The 27,722-nt window shown below is 37.4% G+C and overlaps 1 protein-coding gene across 1 annotated transcript in view; it reads left to right on the forward strand.

The window, feature by feature from the left end:
- The first annotated feature begins 268 nt into the window (after nucleotides 1-268).
- The window catches only part of LOC122661425 (valine--tRNA ligase, mitochondrial 1), a 39,567-nt gene continuing 12,113 nt past the window's right edge, over nucleotides 269-27,722 (forward strand). Inside the window, exons 1-20 of the mRNA XM_043856809.1 lie at nucleotides 269-383; nucleotides 499-549; nucleotides 1,374-1,436; nucleotides 1,626-1,795; nucleotides 1,935-2,007; nucleotides 4,210-4,275; nucleotides 4,407-4,490; nucleotides 7,980-8,057; nucleotides 8,162-8,245; nucleotides 8,381-8,460; nucleotides 11,563-11,620; nucleotides 11,712-12,014; nucleotides 12,339-12,506; nucleotides 14,604-14,803; nucleotides 15,842-16,244; nucleotides 17,244-17,495; nucleotides 17,620-18,120; nucleotides 18,735-18,841; nucleotides 18,978-19,077; nucleotides 23,314-23,459. Of these exons, the coding sequence (XP_043712744.1) occupies nucleotides 381-383; nucleotides 499-549; nucleotides 1,374-1,436; nucleotides 1,626-1,795; nucleotides 1,935-2,007; nucleotides 4,210-4,275; nucleotides 4,407-4,490; nucleotides 7,980-8,057; nucleotides 8,162-8,245; nucleotides 8,381-8,460; nucleotides 11,563-11,620; nucleotides 11,712-12,014; nucleotides 12,339-12,506; nucleotides 14,604-14,803; nucleotides 15,842-16,244; nucleotides 17,244-17,495; nucleotides 17,620-18,120; nucleotides 18,735-18,841; nucleotides 18,978-19,077; nucleotides 23,314-23,459 (2,990 nt within the window). The 5' untranslated portion in view covers nucleotides 269-380. The remainder of the gene's footprint in view (nucleotides 384-498; nucleotides 550-1,373; nucleotides 1,437-1,625; nucleotides 1,796-1,934; nucleotides 2,008-4,209; nucleotides 4,276-4,406; nucleotides 4,491-7,979; nucleotides 8,058-8,161; nucleotides 8,246-8,380; nucleotides 8,461-11,562; nucleotides 11,621-11,711; nucleotides 12,015-12,338; nucleotides 12,507-14,603; nucleotides 14,804-15,841; nucleotides 16,245-17,243; nucleotides 17,496-17,619; nucleotides 18,121-18,734; nucleotides 18,842-18,977; nucleotides 19,078-23,313; nucleotides 23,460-27,722) is intronic.

Consider the following 27,722-nt stretch of genomic DNA (forward strand, 5'->3'; position numbering starts at 1 on the left):
TTATATTGATTTTTTTTTTTTTTCTGCTGCGTTTCAATTTTGGGTATTTGGTTTTGGGAATAACAGCTTGGACCAGCTTTCTTTGATTTTGTTTCTGAACCGTTCGACCACCCAACACCTTCCACCTGGCAGAATAGGAAAAGCCCGACCTTACATGAGGGTCACTTGGGCTGCACGTCCAGAGAGGAATTTCTTGACGTTTTCAACGGTTGAACCAATAGCATTCGTTAGTAGGGTTTTGCGTTTTAGTATCTAACCTTATACTGTCGAGTCTTGAAGTCACAGGGAACCTTGGTGTTGAGAGACTGCGAGAATTGAGTTTGTCCGTAGTTGCTTTGATTTGAAGCTTCGAATCTTTCTGCAACTAATCTGAGAGAGAAATGGTTTGCACTTCATCTGTGTCTGTTTTTGTATTACTATATGAGTATCGATTCAAACAATCGATAGATAGAAAAAGGTTTTGTTGTATTCTTATATGTGAAATGTTTTGAACCGTAGGAGCAGCCGGAGACCGAAGATCTCGAGCGAAAGAAGAAGAAGGAAGAAAAGGTTAGAGCTGTAATAGTAATCCATTACTCCATTTCATACATTCCGTTCGATTAATGTCCTTTAATGTTTTAAATATTCCATCCAATTAGTGTTCTTTAATGTATAATCATCTTTTTGTTGTTAATTTGGAATAAAGTAAAAAGATGCCATTGACGGATTACTTGCTGTGAGTAGAACTTTCTTAGTGAACACATGAGGAACAGTGTTCCTAGTTTTAGGTACTGAACTCAATTGAGAATGTGCTGTACGATATTGGAGGAGCTTCCAGTCTTCTTATAGCATATGTGAATTCGAGCGTTCAATAAGATTGGATTGGAATTGATGCCTTTAGTGTTTTTCTTGGCCTATTTGCCCATAAGGTGTGTTCAGCCATCAAATTTATGTTTCCTGTCAAAGGATCAACTCTAGTTGTATAGCTCAATGCAAGTGAAAACCAAGAGTGCTTTTTCCTCCCAATGTGCTTTATACTTTTTTGTTCGAGGAAGTGTTTAGTGTGTATGGAAGAGGTGGATATATGTTGTCATGTTATACATGTTTGCCTTACTGAAGTTAGTGGTTGGCTGATTTCCTCCTCATGCTATGCTTGTGATACCTAAATTTCATAGCGAGAGGTCCCTTAAGGTATCCCCTATTTTGAACAAACTGCAATGTGTTTTCTTGTTTCGGGTCACTTGTTGTTGACTGTAATTTAGACTGGATGGAAATGGTTTGTTCACTTGTTGTGCTATCTGAAGCCTGTGATATCATGTTGGATTTTCTTTTATTTTAAAAAGTACTTTTTTAGTGTCACTGTAGAGTCACTATGATTGATATTTACATGGCAGGCCAAAGAGAAAGAAATGAAAAAGCTGAAGGCTTTACAAAAAGCAGAAGCAGCCAAACTTCAGGTATATTTAATAAAATCTTTTTGTTTTTAGTTTTGTAAGTTGTTAATGATTTGAATGTAGAAATTACCTCTATAATTTGCGATTTTCTGTCATTGTAAGAATATAACTAACATCAGATCAGTCTCCTTTGATGCTTAAATTAGTCATATCACCTGGATTTTATTTAATTTTTTGGTCCTCACTCCTCAGGCGCAAAAAGCATCCAATGCACCAAAAAAGAGTGAACGGAAAAATTCAAAAAGAGATGCTGAGGAAGAGAATCCTGAGGATTATGTTGATCCTAAGACTGATCCTGGTGAGAAGAAGCGGCTTTCTCGTCAAATGGCAAAGCAATACAGCCCAAGTGAAGTTGAGAAATCGTAAATGTCCAGTTACCGTTATGCTTTAAGGGCAAAATCAATCCATATATGTATCTTATTAGGAAAACAAAGAAAAGAAAAGGAACTACTACATCTCTCTAACCTTTGTTTTCCTTTTGTCTTACACTTGATGATTTAGATGGTATGGATGGTGGGAGAAATCAAAATTTTTTGTGGCAGATTCAAAAAGCTCTAAACCACCCTTTGTGATTGTAAGTGCCTGACTGAACTTTTTGAATTTTCTGAATTGCATTATTTTTTGTTTATCCAGTCTGTCAATGTTACTAGCAATTTAAAAGAAAGAAAGTGTCCACATAGTTGTTAGGACAAGTCTAAGGTCCAAGTTGTAGACTTTTTGTGTAAAATAAAAAGTAAAATCTTGCATATGATCAGAAGCCACTGAAAGGATACAGCCGTACCTGAATAAATCCTGAATTTTAAAATTATGACCATGGATAGAGCTGATTGGAGGGTAAGGATCCATGTACCTGACCCCATTTAGTTGGGATAAGGCTGAGTTGTTGTTGTTGTATGTCTCCATCTGACATTAGGGGGAAAAAACTCAAAAAAGTAACAGGAGACCATGTCTTCAATTGAAACAAAAATAAGTTCTTTAACTAGTTGTTCTTTTCCTAATGATTTTGGATGTATGTGGAAGTGTGGATTGTTGTTAGTTTCAGTTAGACATTTTTGTAGCTAATAGTTTCTCTATGCCAAAGGTTGACATTATTGTCTTAGTTTTAAATGTGCATGGCTTCATTTCAAAATGAAATGTAGGGAAGAAGCCATTATTTCTATGATGTGGAGAAAAATGTCCAAAGAGAATGTGGGCCCAAACAGAAGCTTCTTTATGGGCATTTGCACTCGTGAGTAGGTTCAATTCTATTGTGGTGGTTGAATCTTTTTAGTATTCTAGCCTTCTAGAGTCTGAGTTTGTTTTATTATTTTTATGTTTTAATTTGGATAGAAAGGTTAAAGTTTATATCTTGGGTTCAGGTCTAGTAATGGGGGTGATTTTAGACAAAAGATAAAGAGAATACATTAGAGACTAGTGTCTCTTTTTAGTCTTATTATTGCTATATTTCTTTTCTTTTCTTGTTCTCTCTTTATGGAGCTTGAAACTTTTTGATTTTTGATATTAAAACCTTATGTGATTTGGGAAAGTTATGGCCAACAAATGACATATCCAGCTTGTGTATTGGACAAGAAGTGAATGATGCGATACTATTTCTGAGTCATGGTTAGGAGTCAAAAGTTGATGTGTACTTGCAAGCTCTTTATTTTCAAAGTAAATGGAGTCTATGTTATTGTATTTAAACCATGAGAACTTTCTGCTATTCTATTGGAGTCCTACTGCTTCTTTTTCCAAATGAGTTTTCTCACACCAACCCTAGCCAATAACATGTGTCGATATAATGTTTTTTATAGGGATGAAAAAGTTAAATCTATTTGTAGAAGAGGGACCATGAAAAAACCAAAGGGAAAATCCTCATACATAGTGGGCCATGCGGTTGAGATGGGCTACTAAATTTTTCTTGTAGCTTATTAAAGGAATTTCCCATCTATCCAATGCTAAAAGTGACCAAATCATTTGTCCACGTGCTGAACAAGCTGTCCCTGTGGGAATATTTCCTACACTGTCCATCTAGGGAAATTTTTTCAAGTAAACTAAAACAGAAAACTTTGAAGAGCTTAGCTGCAAGGCATGTCTAATGCTGTCCTATCCCATGACCCTAGTCTGAATGGCCTGCAGGCCCCATGATCTTCATTCTTGAAATTACATGAGAATTTTGGATATTCTACACAATCAATATCTTGAGAATTTTTATTTTTTTGACTTTAAAAAGCTTACAAAGGATTAACCGACTCAAGTACAGGAGGACAATAGTTATGCCTGCTTCTCCTCACATTAAAATAGGTCCTGCATCCCTTGTTTCTTTTTGCGTAATATGTATTATGTGTGGATGGTTAATTTATATTTTTTTTGAGAGCAAACCCTCCAAAGATATACGACCACACAGGTGAACAGCTTCAAGCAGGAGTTGGCAATGGAAAGAAACCACTGAGCAAAACCTCAGCAGGATACTTGCTGTGCATCTTTCAACATTTGATTAAAGCGTCATTTTTTTTCTCGTTCTTCTGGCTAGGCTACACACTTCTATGACGAAAAATAATCAAATATTCATTGCTGTCAGAAGGCCCATTGTCCGATGGATATGATAATCTATAGTTTTGCTGTAACTTTTGCCACTTGATATTTGGTACTAGAACTGCTGAAGGATGTTTTCACTATGTATGAATGGTGAATATTTTGTAACTTTTTCTGTTGCTAAAAGCTTGGTTTTTTTGAAGCATCAGCTAGTGTTGGACAATTCTCTTCCTGTGACCTATATTTCCCTTGATTGCTTCTGCAGGTTTTGCCACCGCCTAATGTAACTGGGGCATTACACATAGGCCATGGCCTTACTTCGGCCATAGAGGTAATCTAATTACACATTTTTTTTTGGGGGGGGGGGGGAGATAAGTTATTACTTAGTTACAGTGTTGTTTCTTTTGTTGTTCTTTGATGACTGCGTAAGTACTTATGGAGTTTCTATCATCATCTATGCAGGATACAATTATCCGTTGGCGGAGAATGTCTGGATATAATGCTTTGTGGGTGCCAGGAATGGACCATGCTGGAATTGCAACTCAGGTTCTAATTTTCCTTGACATAATTGAAGGGTGGATTGTATCTGGGTGTTGCATTAAGTTATTCCTCCCCCTTCTTTCTTCCTCTCCCTTCGGGGTTTGGGTAATGAATTTTTTGTTCACCAAAAAAAAAAAAAAAAAAAAAAAATCTCTATATGTTGAGAGTGGTGTACTATAGTACCTTGTTATTCTAAACCTTTTGAAAGGTTTCCCATAAAGGACACTTAACTGGTATTACTAGGAATTAGAATTTCAAAATTGTTTCTTTGGAGTTTGCTTTAGTTTCAATTTGTAACACTACTTTATATTTATATTATTTCATTGTTGGTGTTATGGTAACAAACTAGCCATACTAGAAACAATCATCAGAAATTCAGAAAACCTCAAGCATGAATCTACACTCTGGGCTGATCAGGACGTGGAATGAAGCAATGATAGAGCAATATTTCCTCTATTGTTCTCGAAGCTTTCTCTATATTGGTAGTTAAAAGTTTGTTTATATGAATATATAAAAGCACTATCATAAAAATAAGTATATGCGAGTTTTTATATTTTGATGACAATGTCAAATTATACCTGGATGTATATTATATTGTAATTTTCCCATCCCTGCAATTACTAATTTCAGTTTCCGCTAATTCATCATTGAAGTCCTCTTGTGTTTTCTGGGTATTGGGGTGGGGGACCAGGGGAGTGGAAGGAAACACAACAGATTACTGGATTGGAGGTTACGTTATTACAAAAGGTAGGGAGCAATGGAGGGGGGGAGAGTGTGAACTTCATCATTGAGTGAATGAAGGAGATGAAAGCCTTTGACCTTTCATCATTGAGTGAACAAAAAATAGTTTTTGAATCCAAGATTGCTTAAATCTGATTTATATTGAAGGAATTATGTACCGGTCAAACCTTATTTGGTGTGCACGAATGTTATCAAAATAGCTCTGAATGAAATTATTTTATCAATATAAAAAGAAATGAATATTTTGCTGCACTTTTGATTTTAGCAATGTTTTACCATATTAAGATTGGACTAAGTTTCCCTCCACCCATAGAAGACGGTTCTCCCACCATCCTAGGGTTCACAAACCCCTCCTAGGGTTTTAGTATGTTCCAAAAAACCCTCCCGATACCCATTCCCGCCCTCTCTTGCCCCACGGTGAATGAGATCCCATCCACCGTTGGTGGAGGAAAACTCGGTCCATTAAGATTTATATACTTTTTATATTTGAGAAAAACCCTAGCATTTAAAAGTTGAAAATTGCACCTACTGCCGAAAATTCAGTTTTTGTTCTTGAACTGGGGGGTCGACTTTTTATTCTTTTGGAATTTGATTTTTAATTATTTTTATTGGATTCAAATAAGGGTTATTTGCTTATTTATGAATAATACCTTAAGTAAATGTCGATATTTAACATAAATAAGTGTTTGTCTTGGTTTCAAGCCAGATTTCGTCAAGTTCAGATGGGGATAAGTTAATTTATATAGGTGACCAGGTCGAAACTTGCGAAATACGGTCTGTTTCGATCGAAACCTGGTCAAAACAGGTCGAGATGAGTCGAAACCAGGGATTTTTTGGAGTTGTTGGCCATCTCGTCTTGGTAGCTGGCGAAACCAAGATATCTTGGTTGAAACAGTTTCGACCGAGATGTTTTTCCATGGAAGTAACTGATGTGAGAGAGAAAAACATAATGTTGAGGAGAAAACAGTGAGGGGTGACATGTAAGGGTAGGGAGAGATATTAATAAATTCTATTATAATAGGCATATTTCTGTTCAGTGAAAAAGTACATACTTTTAATAATAGTATGATTTATATGTAGTACACACAAACAACACATACATAATCTGTCTATTTATGCACACAAGGAGTTTTCGTTGAAGTTGCAGTCTGTGGTTGAGTTGTTTATGTACTTTGAAATAGGAACTTATATCATATTACTAAAGACATTATCAGTAAACGGAGAGAAGTCCTTGGATATTTGCCTGTATGGCTTATCCAGAGATTTAATCCAGCATACTCTGGTGAAGAGAGGAGTGTCGAGTAGATATGTGCAGGTAATTAAAGATATGTTTGAAGACGTGGTAACTAGTGTAAGATCAGTGGGAGGGCAAGGCAAGGAATTCCCAATTACGATTGGGTTACATCAGGGATCCGCCTTAAGCCCTTATCTATTAGCGCTTATCATGGATGAACTAACCAAGAGCATTCAAGACGAGGTCCCGTGGTGTATGCTCTTCGCCGATGATATTGTTTCAGTAGATGAGACAAAAGAAGGGATCGACGCTAAGTTAGAGCTTTGGATATCTACCTTAGAAGCAATAGGCCTTAATATTAGTAGAACGAAGATAGAGTATATGATGTGTAATTTTAGTCACACTATGATGGATACTGATATGATGGGAATTGAGGAAAGAGAGATACAACAAAGTGACTATTTTAGATATCTGGGGTCTATCATATAAAGAAGGTGACATAGAGGATGATGTTTCACATAGAATTAAAGTGGGATGGATGAAGTGGAGAGGTGCGTCTGGAGTGTTGTGTGATCAGCGTATTCCTTTAAAGCTAAAAGGAAAACTCTATAGGACTGTTGTTCAATCGGTCATGATGTATGGGGCGGAATGTTGGGTAGTTAAGAAGTGTCATATTGATAAGCTTGGTGTAGCAGAGATGAGGATGTTAAGATAGATGTGTGGAAAAACAAGGAAGGATAAAGTACGGAATGAACATATTAGATCGGACTTGGGAGTAGCTCCGATCAATGACAAACTATAAGAGAGTTGTTTAAGGTGGTATGGTCATATTCAACGAAGGCCTAGTGACGCCCCAGTAAGGAGGAGTGATATGATTATGATTGAAGGGGCTAACAGAGCTAGGGGCAGACCTAAAATGACCATAGGAGAAGTGGTGAGGAGGGACATGCATAGGGCTTGTTCCAAGTATGACCTCGGACAGAGCCTACTGGAGGTCAAGGATCCATGTCGCAGACCCCATCTAGCTGAGATTCTCCTGACGGGCTGAGCTGTGCCTCTTTCCTCTTACTATCTTTCATCTTTCATCGTTCATGTTTCTATATATTTCCCATCTTTCTTTTGTCCTTTTCGTTTTTCATCTCTCATCTCTTTCCCATCTTTTCTTTTTTGGTTAAAACTGTGTTTTCCATACTTTGTTTTGTTTGGATGCATGTAGCCGACCCCATTAAGTTGGGATGAGGTTGAGTTTGTTGTTGTTGTTGCTTATCCAGAGATTGCTGCTCTCTGGTCTTTTGTTTCGATTGATGTTGTTTTAATCTCGTGAAGTCTATATGATAACCTGTTCTCATTAAGTCTTTCTTTGTCTGTCAGTTTGTCTCTGTTACTTCTCTCACACCCACACATTTCTTTTTTATCTCTCTCCTTTTTTTTTGGGGTTTGTGCTTCCTTGTGCGGAAGAAAGTGGTTTCATTGAGATGTTATCTTGTAGCTGACTTTACTATCTGGATGCTATTCTGCAGGTTGTTGTTGAGAAGAAGATAATGCGAGAAAGAAAATTGACCAGACATGACATTGGTCGTGAGAATTTTGTGTCTGAAGTGAGTTTGGACTAATGTTTTGATGTTACTTATGTGAAGTAATGTTGCTATGCACCCTTTTGCTTCTATAACCTTGTGGTTCTGGTAAATGTTGCTGTGCGAAGGTGTGGAAATGGAAAGATCAATATGGTGGCACCATATTAAATCAGCTACGTCGGCTAGGTGCTTCTCTTGACTGGTCCCGTGAGGTTAGGTTTTAAGACAATCGCTGTTGAAATATGATTTCATTTAAAATTACTAAATAGAATAATGCTTTTTAATTGAGTTGATTGTTTATCCTTTTCTTGCTACGAACCTCTCATCTTTGTCTTATTCATCTTCAGTGTTTCACAATGGATAAGGAACGGTCAAAAGCTGTGACAGAGGCTTTTGTTAGGCTTCACAAGGAAGGTCTTATCTATAGGTATTGGACATCTCTGCTATTCTTCCCTTAACATTAAGTTTGTTTAAGTTTATGATTCATCATTACCATTCAGATGGGTTCCCATATGTTGTTCTATAATTATGGTTTTTTTTCTACTTCATTTTTCAATCCTTGTAAAGCAATGAAGCAAGCAACCTGGGTGGTTTATGGACAGTACAAACACCTAAATTTAGTCAGAGGCTCAAACATGTAACTAAAAGTTATTTATCAGATATATTAGATGATTCATGAAGGTATGGTATATTCTTTTTGCTGTGGGGGAGAGTTTGCTATCAGGAATTATTATTATTATATTATTATTGTTACTGACTAGACACACAATTTATATCATAGTTTATCTTTTACATTCTGTTAGGGGTTGGAAGTAAGCTAAAACAGCTAATATAGATGAAGTGGCTTCTGGCTTTTAAATTTGGAATATGGGGAAATGCTGTTGGGGGGAAACATTGCATGCAAATTGTGTTAGTCACTTTCCTTTTGGTAACTGCAGCACATCCAACCTAAATTTTACATGGCTTCAATGGAATTTCAATAATAAGCCAAAGCACACTAAAGAATTGATGGAAAAACTGATTGCAGTTGATGAAAATAGGAAAAAGAAGAAGAAAAGCGGGCTGGTTTCCCTGTTATGACCTTCCAGCCTTGGTGCATATGCTCACTGGATGCTTCACCCACCCAAAGCCCCCATGCTTAGAAATGGTAGACATCGTAACAATCCTGAAATATGTTCGATGAAACTGCTTGCAAATAGTTCCCTTATTCTTTCCATCACACACCACAAATCATCTATTCCACATTCTGTCTCCCCTTTTCCCATTCCTATCCTGCTTATCATAACCACCACTAATCATTTATGCTTTCTTCTAACATCTGAATTTTTCTATGCCTATCCAACTCCTTTAATATCCTAGGATGGGAATAACAACCTTGGAATGATGCTGGTACGTATTCTGCTTGTTCAAGCATTTTGCTGACTTGATATGTATTGTGGAGTGTAATGCAGTCCTAGATAGGTAGGAGACCTACTAGGAGCCAGATAACAGGATCAATAGCAAAAGGGGTTGCTGGTTCAAATGAACAGCATTAGGATTTAGGTTAATTCCAGGGTTTAGGATGGGAATTCAAAATTCCAGAAATTAGGGTTAGGGTTTCAGGTTTTGGGTTTTAGAAATTAGGTCAAATTTAGGGTTTTGAAAGACAAATATGGGCAGCAGCTTGGGTCGAGTGTAGGGGGTGTTAAGGAGAGGCTGTGGTTTGAATTTGAAGTAATTCTAATGGTTAAATATGGCTGGGCAGCAAGATCTAGGGTTTAATGGAATTAGGGTTTATGGGATTCAAACAAAAAATAAAGGGGATTGATTGGGGGAAAGGATTAGAGGGTTAGAAGAAGAAATTGGGTGTCAAACTTACTGGAGATTCAACTGGTAGCAGCTTGAACAGATGTGAAGGATAGAACCACCTTCGAATTGAAGAAGATCCTCCCAGCTGTCACGGCGTAAGGAGTCCATCGGATTCCACCAGTCCCTTTCCACCTTGATAGAACCACAAGGATGCACACTCACAAGGAGCAACACTCAACAGAGCAGAACAACAGCAATGGCAACAAACAAAAGCTTTTCATTAATCAAAATTCGTGTCCCATACTTGGCCCCCCTTATAACTTTATATAAAAGACTCAAAATTAGACTCCTACACTAAAAAGGAAAGGCCTAACCCAATCCTTAACCTATTATCAAACTTAAACTGACTGGGAAACTGAAATAGACTCAAAATAGAATCCTAATCCAACCCAACTAAACAACCAAAAGAAAACTAATAAAATCACTTAAATTGAACCACTGGTTCAAATCAGCTTTGGACCGGTTCAATTTAAAACATTAAAAACATAAAAATAAACTAAGTATATGGCTAATCCCGTATGCAACCTATGTTCCCATATTTTAGGCCCATAAAAGTGGCCTATTACATTAGAAACCCATGGGATCAAAGGCCCAACATGTATGTAACCCAACTCTAGACTTATTCCTAATAAAAGAAGCCCAATTTGGTGATAAATCTGCATCAGAGTGTTCTTCTTTTTGATTGTTTATCCAATAACTCTAGGTTTAGTTCACCTTCAATCCCAGCTTATGGTGGGATTTGCAAGTGTACGTCTTAATGGTGCGTATCTATTTTTCATGTGTCACAACTTCCTCCACTTGGAACCAAACTGCCATAATGTTTTCACCTAATTCAGTACCTAGCTCTTTTCTGCTTACATTATTCCTTAAGAGATCCAAGGTAGAATTTTTTCTAGTTTTTTGTCTGACAATGTTAGGGATCCCTGCCTCCCTGATCATACACCAGTCTTACCTATGTTTTGTTGCTGGCTGGCTCCTTGAAAGCAAGGAAAGCATCCAGGGTTTTCAGTGTGAACTCAGTAGGGAAGACATTCATAGCAGGGCTTTGAAGTAGATGAGGCTTGGGTTACCGTTGTTTCTTCTTTCCTCCCTGTTCTGAAGATTCTCCCGGGCATTTGCTCAAGTAAGGATCTTGAAGGTCAATTTGCACTTTCTTTTAAACTTGCATATCGAGTTTGTGAAGAACTATGCATTGATATGTATTCAAATGCTAAAATCTTTCATCCCCACAAGTTTCTCTCAAATATTAAATTTGAGAAGGTAGTATGATTCTTGGGGTTAATTAGCAATATTGACAACACTTTTTCAAGTTCAATTTTAGGAGGCTTAATCACAGTGATCAAACTCAATCTCTCTTTTTTTTTGCAAGAGCCTGTATATTGGGCCTTGGGAGGCAGTTGGAAATGGTGCTGATTAAGTCTATAAACAGTTAATAAGATAATATTGTTCACTTGGTTGTTTAAGGTTTGCCATTAGGATTAAATTGATATAGTACTCTGTATAAATCAATAGGATTACTGTATAACCGTATATCTGTCCATCTTTACTCCTTTTTATTATTGTATAACCGTATCTCTGTCTTTATTCCTATCACATTCATTTGAAAGCTACCAATCAATAGATCAAGTTTACCTTTTTCCCAGCATATGCTTCTAAAGGCTATTTTCCCCCCTCTTTTCAGGGATCATCGGCTAGTGAATTGGGATTGCATCTTACGAACGGCCATTTCTGATATTGAGGTTCTCTGCCACAATTTCTAAATGTTGTATTTACATGGTTGATTCCTGCAGAGGCAGAGGTGACTAATCTTAGATGTTTTATACTCCTTAGGTAGACTATAAGGACATCAAAGAAAAAACTCTATTGAAGCTTCCTGGGTACGAAAACCCCGTGGAGTTTGGTGTACTGACATCTTTTGCTTACCCTCTTGAGGGAGGCTTTGGTGAGATCGTTGTTGCTACAACTAGAGTGGAAACAATGCTCGGTGATACTGCAATTGCTATACACCCTGAGGATGAGAGGTATAGAGGTCTGCATGGAAAATTTGCAATTCATCCATTCAGTGGAAGAAAACTCCCAATAATTTGTGATGCAATACTTGTTGATCCTACATTTGGGACTGGTGCAGTTAAGGTAAATATGTCCTCCTTCAGGAAAGGATGTTAATCACGTTCCTTTCACAAATTCTATATTGATTCACATGCTTATGCACATACATGGATACCTGCCATGTGAATCATATAATCTTTTGGCATTCAAAATTTTGTCTGACAGATAAAATTTGGAAAAATGAAGTGCCGCTTTATATACTCAACTTAAAGTGGAAATACTTGTTTTTGGCTTATAACATAAAATCATATAATCTTAAGAAGTGTTGGCATTCAAAATTTGGAAAAATGAAATGCCGCTTTATATACTCAACTTAAAGTGGAAATCCTTGTTTTTTGCTTATAACAGATTACTCCAGCCCATGACCCAAATGATTTTGAGGTTGGAAAGCGTCATAATCTTGAATTCATCAACATTTTCACTGATGATGGGAAGATAAACAGCAATGGTGGTCAATTTGAAGGGATGCCTAGGTTTAAAGCTCGTGAAGATGTCATTAAGGCATTGAAGGATAAGGTATGCTCGCTGCATAATATATCCTGGGGTCTAGAAAGTGAGGTAGTAAATTCAGTTGCTGTCTCTTTCGTATTAGCATTTTAGTGATCTTGTTAGGCTGAGATTTTGTATTAACTCCACTGATGTGCAGTTTCCCCCATCATTGTTCCTTCAATTAATTTCTCTGTGTGCTGAAACTTGCATTACTATATGAATTTGAAAGTTTATATATGGGATGTGCATGTGTGTGTATATATGTAGGTATATAATGTAGGACTAGGTCACTAACAATAAACTGATAAGTAATAACTTAACCACAATAGGATCACTAGTATTGACAAACAGTAGGTTGTGTCACTCAGTTCCAGCAACAGAAAAGAAAGTAACAAACCTAACAGTAAGCTAAAAACAAGGTCTTTTGATGCTTAGTATGGCCACACGTCCGGGACACATTACTGTCAATAACACCCAGCCACAGAAAACTAAACAGCAGTGTAATCTCTACTATCGGAAGAACAGAATGACTCTAACTCAGAAAATAAGATGGTGTACCAAAATAGCAATTACCCAACTCGGATGGGGAAACCCTTCCAATCGAGGGTAGGGAACTTAGGAAGGATTAACATTTCAAAGTTTCAGCCAATACTGATGGCTGGATCATGAGATATGACAGAATTCGAAAATTAGATATTAAGAGTTCAAAATAGAAACTTAATACCTCAAGAGTGTTGGTACCACTGGATGATCAAGGAACTACAGCTGAAGGTATGTTATGACTAGTGGAATAACATACCAAAATTTGGACTCAATCTACTGGTTGGATGTATGGGAAATCACCTTGGAAGACTGCTGTCCAGAAACCAGATTAGAAGGTGCCGCAGGAAACTATGATCTCTCCAATACCAGGCCTTGATGGTCGTTCGATGGGACCTCTTCACACACACTAACAGCAATAAGAAGTGGGGAAGAAGATGGCCACGATACCCTCTGTTGATGCTTGTTACAGGTGCAGAAAATAGTATGGAAGAGAAGAAGAGGAAGAAGGGGGGAAAAGACCAAAGCCTCTCACCTATGAGTCTATGACCTAGGTCAGTCTCTCACTAACATGGCATCTCACCATGCTTTGCAAGGAAACTTACCATGCTCACTGTCTCTCACAGCAATGGAGACCAAAGCCAATTTCATTAGTTATCAAAATCGTGGGTGAGGCTCCATGGCTACTACCTCCAAAAAGGTAAGTACTAAATAAAAACTACTAAAATTAAGCCCACACATGTAGTAGTGGTGCCTTGTACATTAAGGAAATAAAATTAGAAACTAAAGATACTACTAAGTGACCAAAATAGAAACTAACTACTTAATCCCGTATAGGACATAAATCCCTAATATTTGGGCTTGTAGGATTGGCCCATTACAATAAAGAACTCGGAAATACTAAGCATATGGCCCATATAACCCATTGACATTCAAAATTAACCCTAACTTGACCCAAGAAAGTGAACCAAAAACCAAAACAACAAGCCATCTTCTTTTCTTGCTGAAATTCTGCATCAATATATCTGTCGAACTAATAGCCTATAAGATAAGTTACTAATTCAGGAAGTATTCTCAGCTTTGCTTCCTTTTTTGTGTTTGAAATTGAGCTGATCTGCTTTATGCCCAAGTTTTGTTATTTATTTGCTAGCTTGTATTTTCTTATTTTGATTCTTTATGCTTGATTGTCCTTCTGGCTTATAGCTGGAAACAGTCTGACAGTGGGTCTTGTTTGCAAGTTCTTCTGTTTCAAAGTCAGCTCTAGGGTGCTCATTTGACTTTTATATTGTGTAACTGTGCATATCAGCTTATTCTATTGATGCTTCTCACTGTTTTTTTATTCACTATAGTGAATCAATTCATCCCAACCATTGCTTAATTTTGGCACTCAATGTGTTTTTGTTGTAGGGATTGGTTTAGAGTTGATAGTATCTTATTCTGCCCATTATCATCTTGTTTACATTAGTGTTAATGTTTCACAGCTTGCCTCTATCTTGTTTTCTGATACAGCATTTAGTATTTTCCTCTGCTATTTGAAGTATTTGTTTGAGTTATTTAATTGTTAAATCTTCCCCTTGCATTTAGATGCTCTATAGAGAGGCTCAAAATAATGAGATGCGCCTTGGCTTTTGCTCAAGAAGCAATGATGTTGTGGAGCCAATGATAAAGCCACAATGGTTTGTCAACTGCAGTGGCATGGCAAAGGAAGCTCTTGATGCTGTTATGAATGATGAGAATAGAAAGATTGAGATCATTCCAAAACAATATGCTGCTGAATGGAAGAGGTACTCTCAAGTGATTGCTATTACTATTATCATTGCTGTTGCTGTTGCTGTTGATGATGAATGATGATGTTCTTTTGTTCTAGCTTTTGTTTAAGGAAAAATTGTCATGATTGTCTTCATAATTATGATAAATTTCTTCATAATTATTGTCATGTTTGGAAGCATTCCTGTTTGGTTCATACCTGCTAATGTTAGACTCAGGGTCTACAGCCAATGCTATGGGCCTTAATTACAGACTACTATTTGGAAACATAGTAGACCCAGTGTCCACAACCAATGTCTACTGACCATCGTTTTTGAATATTTGTGTAGAAATAAGAATTGATAATAAAGTATTGAATTTCTAGCAATACCATTTGTAGAAGTGCTTCAGTAATATAAGAATAAGTAGTAATATGTTTAATGGTATATAAAAATCTCAGTACCCCCTCAAGTCCGTGAATCTTGTTTGTTGGGAGTTTCCGATTCCAACCCACCATGTCAATGTCGGATTTTCGACACCCCACCCACATCCTGGTAACATAGGTAGGGTCCAATGTACATAGGCTGCGTATTAACACATCTCCTTTCCAACTTATCCACTAATCGATTGGCCAATTTCAACTTCTGAGAGAATTGAAAGTTCACTTCAGTGTCTTAAGTCTTCCTATCCTAGTCTTTAATATTGTTAATGCATTGTTTTTTGTCCATTTGTTGGCAATCATATTTAGGAAGGTGGGATGCTGTGAGATGCCATCTTATATTAATGGTGTAGAAGTTTTTGGTTGATTTATGGGGAGGGCCGGAGGGGTTACAGAACCGGGACGGTCGAAGGTGAGAGGCCTTCTTACCAACCCTACAATACAATTGCGCACACTTTCAAGGGGTGAGACCACAGTTAAGTGTGTTCCACTAAGCAAATCTCGTGGGGTTAACATTGACCTGATTGAGTGATCTGAATTATCTTATCCATGGAATTCTCTTGGACTGTCAAAGATAAGTGGTTGTTGGTCCATGAGTCCATCTAAATTTTTGTCTCACATGTGTCAATTTTTTCAGGTGGCTGGAAAATATTCGTGATTGGTGCATTTCTAGGCAACTTTGGTGGGGCCACCGTATTCCAGCATGGTATGTGTCACTGGAGGATGATCAACTAAAGGAATTTGGTGCATACAACGACCACTGGGTGGTTGGAAGAAATGAGGAAGAAGCTTTGTTGGAAGCAAAGAGAATGTTTTCTGGGAAGAAGTTTGAAATGGGTCAAGACCCAGATGTGTTGGACACTTGGTTTTCTTCTGGTCTTTTTCCATTAACAGTGCTGGGTTGGCCAGATGATACGGAAGACTTTAGGAAATTTTATCCAACATCAGTTCTTGAGACTGGACATGACATTCTCTTTTTCTGGGTTGCGCGGATGGTAATGCTGGGAATGAAACTGGGAGGTGATGTACCTTTCAGAAAGGTGAGTGAGTCTATCCTTATGTACATGCAGTGCCTTTTTATTTGTGGATTAGATGCCAATCAGTAGTTAAAATGACCTCTACTTGAACCTGAGACAAAAATAACATGACACTTGTGACTGTATGTATATGTTTTGCGTCGAGTAGCTGTAAGGAAAGCTTAAATATAAGTTGATTTGTGCATGTAGAGATTCTTTGCTGGAGTTTTTGTTTTCTTTGTATAAATCTGTGATGCTCCCACTTGGCACATATATAGGTGAACTTTGACCTCGGTTTTCAATTTGCTTAATAGATAAATATCAGTTGGGCATGTGAAACTATCTGATGAAATGCCATTTGCTTTCTTTACAAGTGAAAGAATTGAAATGTTCTATCAGAAGCACTCTGCATCCAATTCAAGCGAACTTTGCTTTTTTGGAGGAAACTTAAGCAGAATCTCACAAAGGGATGATTTACATTGAATATCACAGCTCAACACACAAGTGATTTAGATGCATGGCAAAACAGGGTAACTTACCACACACATGCACACAAATGTCTTCTATATCCTGTACACAAACCTATTTACAGTTCACATTTACATTTATGAACAACTTGCTTTACACTATGTTGTAACTCTTTCTGCAAGAGAAACTGTAGGACCCAAATGATGATCTTGTAATGTCCTGAAATCTTTAGTAGCAAGAGCTAATCCATTGGATAATCTGAATATTTGTGCAAATTTTGGGTGGAGAGCTTGATTTCTCTTCAAACTGCCTTGTATTTCTCTTGATGACACTGTGAAATATGAACCGGACCCTACATTGTACTTCCTCTTATTCTGGAAAGACTGGCGCTGCTGTGCCAACATATGTGGATAATCCACATAATATCACTGTATACCTTCAGCTATCCTGTCTTTTGTGTATCTATCACGTGATGGCTTGGTTTATCGACATGCACTTCCTGATTTGCTGTGATGTTTGAAGCAGAGCCAAGGTTTCACTTTTAACAATTTGCAGGTTTACTTACACCCAATGATTCGTGATGCACATGGCCGTAAAATGTCTAAGTCTCTTGGAAATGTTATTGATCCGCTTGAAGTAATAAATGGAATATCATTGGAAGGCCTCCATAAGAGGCTGGAGGAGGGTAACTTGGACCGAAATGAGCTGATTATTGCTAAAGAGGGGCAGTTGAAAGACTTCCCAAATGGTATTCCAGAATGTGGTGCAGATGCTCTGCGCTTTGCCCTCATCTCATATACTGCACAGGTGCTGATATATCTCCATCAATTTCTAGATTTGACACTCACTTCTATGTTTTTTTTTGGAGTGATATAACATTCACCTTTGAGTTAACTGAATATTGCTTATACGTTTTTTCTTATTCTTCCAGTCGGACAAAATAAATTTGGATATCCAAAGAGTTATTGGGTACCGCCAGTGGTGTAATAAACTTTGGAATGCCATTCGCTTTGCTATGACCAAACTTGGAGATGATTATGTCCCTCCCACAAATTTCATTCTTCAATCCATGCCATTCTGCTGCAAATGGATACTCTCAGTTTTAAATAAAGCCATATCCAAAACTGTGTCTTCTCTTGAATCCTATGAGTTCTCAGATGCATGTACTGCAGTGTATTCATGGTGGCAGTTTCAGTTGTGTGATGTATTTATTGAAGCAATTAAACCATATTTTGCGGGTACCGATCCAAGGTTTGAGTCTGCAAGAAGTGCTGCACAAGATGCTTTGTGGGTTTGCCTGGACAATGGTTTGCGGTTGCTCCATCCATTTATGCCATATGTCACAGAAGAACTTTGGCAGCGTCTTCCTCAACCACAGAAGAGTGCTAGGAAAGAATCAATCATGATATGCGAGTACCCATCAGTTGTAAAGGTTTGATCAAACTCTATACTTGTTAATTGAAATAAAAGCTACCATTGAATTTGTGTAGTGATGATCCATCAGGGGATGGAACCCCACATATCTGTTTGTTCTAAGCAGGGCATCTCTTAGGTTAGTAATTTTCTCATTAGCTGAGCTTGTGGTCCACATAGACAAGGCTAGTGGTCCAGGTTGGAAAGGGAAAAAGTTCTATGGCATCTTATTGCCAGAGTGCTAGCATGAAAGATCTCTGCTGGGCTGCCGGCATGTTCACCTGCTTAATTTGCAAAAAAATCTATCTTATTCTATAGTAGACAGTTAAAGTAAAGGTGAGACCAGTAGAGGTGGAAAGTTAATTAGAGGTTGGAGGAAAGTAGATTATTTACTTTCTTTTGTGGAGGGTAGGTGGGGGTGGGAGGGGTGTTTGATTTCTAAATCCAAGGGCTGGTGCATTCTTCAATTCATGCATCTGAACAATTCAGGATCCAGAGGAACACCTGGCCTTCACTGGGTTTCAAGGGATTAGTGTGGACATTATATGCCTGAACAATGCTGAAACTTGAAACAGCATTTCTAGTGTTAGTTTATATTTATTGTTTTCTTTTTTCAATTGGTTGGTTTTACAGGAATGGTCAAATGAAAGAATCGAAGATGAGATGGATCTTGTTGAGCAGGCTGTCAGATCGCTTCGATCATTCCGCTCAGAGTTGCCTCCAAATGAGAGGCATGCAAGGTAAACATCTTAAGTTATTTTTATGGTTTCTGATGCAGTTATTCTTCGTTGTATGTATTTCCTTTTTTATTGCTTAGCCACTGTTGTTTAGGTTTTAGGCAAAGGCCCAAATGATGTAATGTTTTTTCTCTTTTAGGCGACCGGCTTTTGTGCTTTGTCGGACTGATGCAGTTGCGGAGATTATTCAAAGCCATGATTTGGAGATTTCAACTCTTGCTTCGTTGTCATCTATGAAGGCATGTTTTGTTGGTCTTTACAATTTGATGTTCTCCAACACTTATACACCTTGTAGCTTCTTAACTGCCCTTTGCTTTTCAATGTTCATTAAATGTTATGTGCTGTGCCTATGAAAGACTGTCAATATCGATACGCTTGGTTTAGTTAAGGAGAACAGGAAGAACAAAGAAGAGAAAACGGAGGCAAAATGCAGAGGTTGTGGGGCATTTCTCTCCACTACTTGCTTTTTGACTGATGGATGAAGCCCAATGTCCGTAGCTAAGGCTGTTGACTGTCATTATTACCACTATCTTAGCTCTTAGGATCTCTTTCTTAAGTTTTGATAAAATAAAGACCAAATGATTCTAAACATTATGATTTAAGGTAAGAAAATAAAATTCTAGGCATGATTGTATATGGATCAATTCCATATTTGTTGTCGATGCTCTTTTTTATTTGGAGTATAACCCAATGATGATTCTCTGATACCAAATTGGTGGAGGGCTGGTTAGAGAAGGAAGAGATCTGAGATAGATTCTCAGAGTTGGAGGGGAAGAAGGAAATGACATAAGAGGAAGGGGGATGGGAGAAATTTCACATGCACCAGCCTACAGGATCTCAAGCACAACCAACTCAATTCATCTTTTCAATCTGTCCAATACGTTGGTTAGAAGCATATAAATAAGAATAAAAGACTTAAACAAGGAAACAACTATTCTAGGAACTCCTTTAACTTTCTAAAACTCTTCCTACGTATCCTACTCAGATTAAAAGATCTCCTTACATAATTATCCCTATAAAATAATAAAATCCTAAATATCCTACTAGCCCAAAGACTCAAATTGAACCTGGTTCATCTCCATCTGGGTTCCCAAACGGGTTTGGGTCAGTCCAAGGTATTGCACCTGCAGCATTCTATACCAATGATTAACATGATCAATTGCCTTTTAACCCTTGATTAATTATTATTTGGTTCTTTTAGTGTTTGAGCATATTCTCTTTGAACTCTCTAAATGAATACAAGTAGGGTTAGCAATAGAATGGATCAGGCCAAGACATTCCTTGCTCGCTGACTAGGATTTAGTACAACTCCTTGATGGTACAAAAATCCCCAATCCATGCCCCCAACTTTGAAAGTCCATTAAAATTTGGTCCTTGAAAATAATATGGCCCAAAGTATTTGGAAACTTTATAAAAACTAAAATAAGAAATTCAAGAATATGGACCTATTTTTTTAATATGGCCCAAAGTATTTGAAACATAAATGTTTCCCAATCCAACTTTTTGCTGAAGTCTACTTTTTCAACCAAATTTCAAATTGTTAACATGAACTAAACTTGAATTTTTCTCCTTCCTACTTCCCGAATCCGAATTTTTCAACAATGGTCTGCATTCCTTATTCATCTATGCTGCCCCTCCTGATCAACTCCCCCACCCACAAAAAAAAAGGTGAAAAGTCCTGGCTTTGTGCACAAGTTATTCTCCGCTTTTTTTGTTTTATAAGTTACTCTCTGTTCTTCTCTTTTGGATGTGTATGTATCTTTGTGTGTTTAGTCTATTTTTGGTGAAATGTATATCTTTTGTTTTCTTTCTTTGCTTATTGTGGTACTATTGTAGTACTGATAAAGGACTAAAACAATACCAACACTGGATCGAAAACAGAGAGATACACAAGTAGATTTTGAAAGAAATATCATTGAACAAAATCCAGCAATCAGATGGACCTTAAAATCCCAGGTTAATCAACGGCTAGATCTGGTTTAATGGAGGATTCCTACAGTAATTAGGAAAGGGGCATAATAGTCAAAATAAGATTCTGATGAAAGATCAGATAATATTAATCACAATGCTAAATTGAAGTTATGTTATTAAATTCAGCAGAATCAGATCAACAATAACAGGTGTCAATTACAGAAAATTGACAGCCTAGAAACAATCCTACTTGGAATAGGACTGTATCAACTACTTGGTAGAATCTGAAATTGAAAATGGGAGATGATAGAGAAAATTCTCAATTGCAGAATTCTGTAAACAGATTCGAAATCAGCATCATAAAACTCCCACAATCAAGCATTCCTTGTATGGATAAGACTGTTCTGGTTTACCAACAGAATAAGAAATTAAAAACAGGTTTTGATAGTCGACAGTATGGAGAAGATGAAATCATGAAACTGAAATCAGAATATGAATCAAAGTAGAGATTCAACTTCAAAGTCAGCAATCCTAGAATTGCAGAAAACAAAGGATTACTTGAGTATTGATGGAGAAGAATTAATGAAGATGAAGAAGAAGATATGACTAAGCATCCCACCTAGCCTCAACTGGAATCTCACCACATTGCACCGCATCTCATAACCATTTGAGTCTCATAGAATAAAAGAAATGGCCTGAGCCAAAATCTCATTAATCAAATTCGTGTACAAGGCTGTAGCCCTTTGCAAACTTATATAGAAGACTCAAAAACATACTCAAATACTAAAAAGTAAAGGCTAACCCAATCCTTAACTAATAAGCATAGTTGTCACGGCGTCTAGGTGACCCAAGGTGTTGGAGAGGATCCAAATACAAGGCGATACCAACAAGGCGGCCTAGTCGACCTAGGCCTGCCTAGGCGACCAAGGGCGATCAAGGTGTCTGGATGCCCATGCAATGCCTTGACAACTATGCTAATGAGGTGACATAAACTGAGTAGGAAACTAAAACAATTAAAGAAACTGACTCAAAACAGGACTCTAACTAAACTTATGAAGTAAATCCCGTTTTTCTACTTTCTACCCATATTTAGGCCCATTAAAGTGGCCCATTACAATGAAAACACATGTGATCAAAGGCCTAAAGCTTGTTTCCAATAAAGTAAGTCCTCTAGGTGACTTATTTGCATCAGGTACAATTTGCCATAATTTGTAATGAGAAAAAAAAAAAAAGAAGCTGAATGCAACCAACATGCATGGAAATCTTAACAGTTCTATTCATGTGGCTGGACCTACCATTAGTCACCTAATCATGGTTGCCACTATGTTACGACTCTGTACTTCTGCAGTTCTACTTCTTTGAACCGATAAAATCTATTTTCTTTGCTATCAGGTTAAAAAAAAAAGAGGTATCAATTGCATGTAAAGAATGGAAGATCTGCCTAACACTGAACTGATTTTTTGCTCTAAAAAGTTATAAATGATAAATCACACAATCTTCATTTCCACTCGAACCATAGTATGGATTCTCAGTCATTGCCTCTTTGGCATGCCCAACCCTCTTGTCGTCCCAAAACTATACCTTCCACCACCCCTCCTAAAAAAATGCTAAAGAAAAACCCTGTTTTTATTATTGAACCTGATTTTTATGACCCTTACCAGTATTATCCAGCATTCAGTTAAACCTTCTCCATTACCAGTCATTCTTTAAGCTCATTCTTATGTTTTTGGGTTATAAAGTTTATTAAAAACTTGCTTATAGAATTATATTGAGAATTCAATGTCTACGTCCTATATTCATTAATCCCATAAAAGCTTTTTACCGGAAAAGAAAAACCCATGAAAGTTCAAACCTATTGGCACTCACCTGGAAGTAAAATAACAAGCCTCCAATAATTTCCGTGTAGCAGTTCATGTGGATCTGATAAGTTGCGTACAGGTGGACCCCAAGGTCCTCTGCTCATCTGTCAAATTTCAGTCTAATCTGAGTTTGCCAAGTTGCATGGCAGAACAAGGTATTGAAAAATCAGGGACTACCAAGCCACTACAGTGTGAGCATCGACATACATGGGTGGGAGTGCTTGGATATACATGGCAAATCCATATCATTTCCTAAATATCCAACAGACAATTTCCAGATCACCTTTCAACATGGCAAAAAACACAGGGCGTGCTGAATTTTTTTCCCTAAAAATTAAAATAGTGCATCTTTGATAATGTTCTTTTCCGAGGGAACATTTGTCTCCTTTTTCCCATTTCATGATAAGCTCATTGTTTAATATTGGAATCAATATATGTATACTATTAAACGGTAGCGCATGTACACCAAACCATTAGAAGAAGCTTTATATTTTCATTGGTTGGACAAATGTTCTTATCGGTATCTTGTTCAAACAAATTATACAGTTTTCAGCTAGCAACTAATGCAAGACTAGATTTCTATTTGTACTATAGCAGACTGTAAACTGGATCCATCTGAAAATTGTTTGGAAGTATCGTTGTGTTGTTTTGTAATTCTTCTATCAGGTTTATAATGTTAATACGAGTGCACTACACTTTTCACAGGTCCTTGGTGAGAATGATGCCGTGCCTGCTGGATGTTCAGTTTCCATTGTAAATGAAAGCCTTTCTGTGTATCTCCAGCTACAAGGGGCTGTCAGTGCAGAAGCTGAACGTGAAAAGCTCAATAAAAAGAGAGACGAAATACAAAAGTAAGACTCTCTCTAAAATGCTTATATTTTATGAATATATATATTGGATGAGGTGGTCGTGGCTGCTGAAAAATATGGTTGCTTTTGTTTCTTTTGTGTAATAGAATTGGTGATACAAAATCAGTTGTAGATAACTAATAGATACATCCAGAAAGTTTTCGCAGGAGGTTGGTCTGTTAAAGTTAACATTGTTTGGGTATCATGACTATATGATCTGTTCCACCGATTGAACTGTTGGGTAAAGGCCGGGATTGATACATATTAATAATCTAGCATAATCTTACTTAAGTAGTAGGTTATGGAGTTTTGGGCCTGTTAATGAGTACAGCTCCATACATTTGTACAAAATAGCGTTGCAGGGAATAATGCTGGTATACAGGAACAATATCCCCTTTTGAACGTTGATATGTGGTTGCCTTAGATAATGGTGGTGAGATAAAGAAACTTACCCATAGTTATGCTTGCTGTTTATGTTAGTGAGTATTTCATTTGATTCACATGCTTTTGAGTTTTGAGAGAGAAACATGGTTATGTGCAAGGTCATAAGTTCTCTCTTTAGGATCTCAAATGCTGTGGGTGCTTTATTTTGGGGTTGGGGGGGGGAGGGGGGGTTGGGGATGGGGAGTGTTCTTTACCCATGGGATCTGATTGGACTGAGGAATTGTATTTTCGACCTCATACTATTGGGGGGGGGGGGGGAGTTAATGACATTCACTATTCCAAGAGTCCCAACATAGGGTCAAATAATCATGGTGAAGATAACTTAATCCAATAATGATTTGTTACTTTCTGACAAAAAAAATAAAAATGTTATGGGACAGAATACGAAAACATGTGCTGGACTATTCCTCCCTTCAATACAGCAACATATAAGTCTGTAACACTACATCTCATGAAGCAATGAAGAGCCTGTTTTTTTCCTTTTTACAGTTTTTTTATTCAAATAGAGATAATATACTGTGTGGGTACTTTGTTATGGGTTCAAAGCTTTTGCACCCTTTAATGGCTGCTCTGTCATTCAACGAAACCCATTTTTTATAGCATAAATATGTAATTATAAGAAAACCAAAATCAAATCTAATACGATATTAAAGATTCAGAGATGATACTGAATCTTACTTCTTAAGAGCTACATCATAAAAACATGCGTGGGCACGCACACACACAAAATTAGTAGTTGATTGAATCAAGGTTCGAAAACTCGGGTCTCGATGCCAACTCGGACCCTTGAAAAACCGAGTCAAGTCGAGATCTCGCCGAGTTGGTGCACTTTTTTTTTCTCGATTTGAAGCCTCATCTCGGTGGGTTTTAGACCTAGTTTGGGTCTAAAACTTGGTATTCAGCCTATTTTAGGTCATTTAAACACAATGGCACTATCGATTTTGCAAAAACATAGTCCAAATAGGAGTTTCAGTTAGTGAGAAACCAGGACAGACACAGGACAAACACATTTATTTATGCCTAATATCATTTAAGTAAATGCTTTTGTCATTTACTTAAGATATTATTCATAAATAAGCAATACCCCCCCTATTTGAATCCAATAAAAATAGTTAAAAAATAAAACTCCAAAAGGAAAAAAAGTCAACCCCCAGTTCAAGAACAAAAACTGGATTTTCGGTGGTAGGTGCAATTTTCAACTTTCTAATGCTGGGGTTTTTCTCAAATCTAAAAATTCCATAAATCTTAATATGGTAAAACATTGCTAAAAACCAAAAGTGCTGTAAAATATTCATTTGTTTTGATGTCTAAAAATATATTTTCATTGGAGCGATTTTTGACATTCCGCACACGAATTAAGTTTGACGGTACATAACTCCTTCAATATAATCATATTTAAGCAATCTTGGATTTGTTGGAAAGGTTTCAAAACAAAGCTTTCCAACAAGTCCAAGATTGCTAAAATCTGATTTATATTAAAAGAGTTATGTACCGGTCAAACTTAATTCGGTGTACGCGAATGCTGTCAAAATCGCTCTGAATGAAAATAGTTTTTTGGACATCAAAATAAATGAATATTTTACCACACTTTTGGTTTTTAGCAATGTTTTACCATAATAAGATTTATGGAATTTTTAGATTTGAGAAAAACCCCAGCATTAGAAAGTTGAAAATTGCACCTACCGTAAAAAATCCAGTTTTTGTTCTTGCACTCGGGGGTTGACTTTTTTTACTTTTGGAATTTTATTTTTTAACTATTTTTATTGGATTCAAATAGGGGGTATTTGCTTATTTATGAATAATATCTTAAGTAAATGAAATTCATTTACTTCAATGATATTAGGAATAAATAAGTGTTTGTCTTGTCTGTCTTGGTTCCTAGCATAGATAGGTGTCTGTATACCAAGAATTTCCTGCAAGATCTCGAGATCTGGCACCCATATAAAGGACTTAGATGGGCATTTTCCTATGTGAAACCGAGATCTCGATCGAGATCTGAGATCTCTCCAAGATCACGGTGAGATCTTGGCGAGATATTGACATTTTGAGACTTGTAGGCAGTCTTGTCTCGGGATTTCGAAAAACCGAGAAACTCGGCGAGATCTCGAACTATCATTGAATATGAAAAATTTAGTTTGTTGATTGTGCCTGCTTGGCTGTGTTTGTGCACCCTCTTTTCAACCCTTCCTTCCCTGCATTTCTTAACCTCCTATCGCAGGAATGTTCTTTATCCCATCTTCCTTCCATTTCTGGTGCTCGCTCATCTCTTATTCCCTTTCCTTTTTCTGTTTCCCTTCCTCTTTCTTCTTCCTTCTTTGCTATTAGATATTGTTCTTGTTTCTCAGTTCTGTCCTGGGCGATACCTGCAGCCCATTTTGGTTGGACTAATCTCCAACAACACAATTTCTTTCAACTTTGGATTTTGGGTGTAAGTTGTCTACTCATTGGCAACCCCAAACCCTAGAGTTCCCTTTCCTAAATGAACTCCTAGCGGTGACATAACTTCTCTGAAATCGAGCCTGCCCTGCCTCCGTCGCCTGGTAGTAGTTTCAGATCTCGTTTGGATCTCCTCCCCTTCAGTCTGGGTTGTTGATGATGTGCAATCAGTAGGCCTCCTCAATATCATCCTTCTCTATTTCAAGCCAATCGGAGTCCTTTCGAGAGAGATCCATCGCCCGCAAGTGTTTCCCTGATCACCAGGGTTCAAAGAATGGTTGAATCGGATCGGGAATCAGCTGGGACCGATCCTGATTTCTGCCATTCCAGATCGGAATATTCATGCGAAGATTCCCCCTGAATCTGTGACTTATCACCAATTCTAGTGTTATTGGGACCGATTCCGGTTGATTCCAATCTGATCTGGACCGGAATCGGCAGGGATCGGTTCCGTCACCGATTCCTGGTTTTAAAACCTTGCTTATCGCTGGTCCTGTACATTATCGTGGATGGAAGGTTGAAGATAACCTTTAGGTTGTTTTTGTTTATTTCATAACTAACCCCCCTTATTCCCTATAATGCCCTTCCCCTTTTAGTCTTTATTCCTACCATATCCTTCACTTACTTTCATTCCAAGCTTGTCCCTCCTCTTTATTTTATAATTTCTGCCTTATCCCTTTCCTTTATTCTACCCAAGAACCCCTTGAAAGTTCTGGTTAATTACCAGATTGCCACTCCCATTACATATTCATCTATTTAGACACTGGGGTGGGCCCATAGCGAGATCCCAAATGGGTTGCATTAATATGTGTATTTTCATCTGTACCTGAAAACCAACATTTTGTTTTAAGAGCTCCTTTTAGAAAATATAATGACATTTTTGACCCTCCACAAGGTGTATCATTTTAAATAAATATTTTATATAAAGAGATTTTGTTTTTGATTTTTTTTTTTCTTTAAGGAGCCATAAACTTTTTTTATATGATCCACTTAGGTAGGTTTTTTGCAGGGGGTTTAGTTCACTGTTTCAGATCGGGTATCGATCAGTTCCAAAACTGATACCGATATGTACCAGTCCGTATCGGACATTTTTCCTTCAAAGATAACGATACCAACATTATTTTTACCGTTTTACCCGCTGTCAGTACCGTACCACTGATCTGGTATCGGTATTGGTGTTGGCTGTATCCGAAAACCCTGGTTTTTGTGAAATAGGTAACTGGTTATGAGTTCGTTTAACAATTTTTACAACCCAGCCTGGCTTTTAGCCCTAGGTGGATGAGAATCTCATCCTTCATCATACTGTCCATCACTAGTTATATTGTGTTGCCTTAGAATGCTAGTGTTGTGCAACGTACGTGGTGAGTTCTGGTTCTGGGACAGAAG

The sequence above is a fragment of the Telopea speciosissima genome, chromosome 5, assembly GCF_018873765.1.
Source record: "Telopea speciosissima isolate NSW1024214 ecotype Mountain lineage chromosome 5, Tspe_v1, whole genome shotgun sequence".
Taxonomy (NCBI): Eukaryota; Viridiplantae; Streptophyta; class Magnoliopsida; order Proteales; family Proteaceae; genus Telopea; species Telopea speciosissima.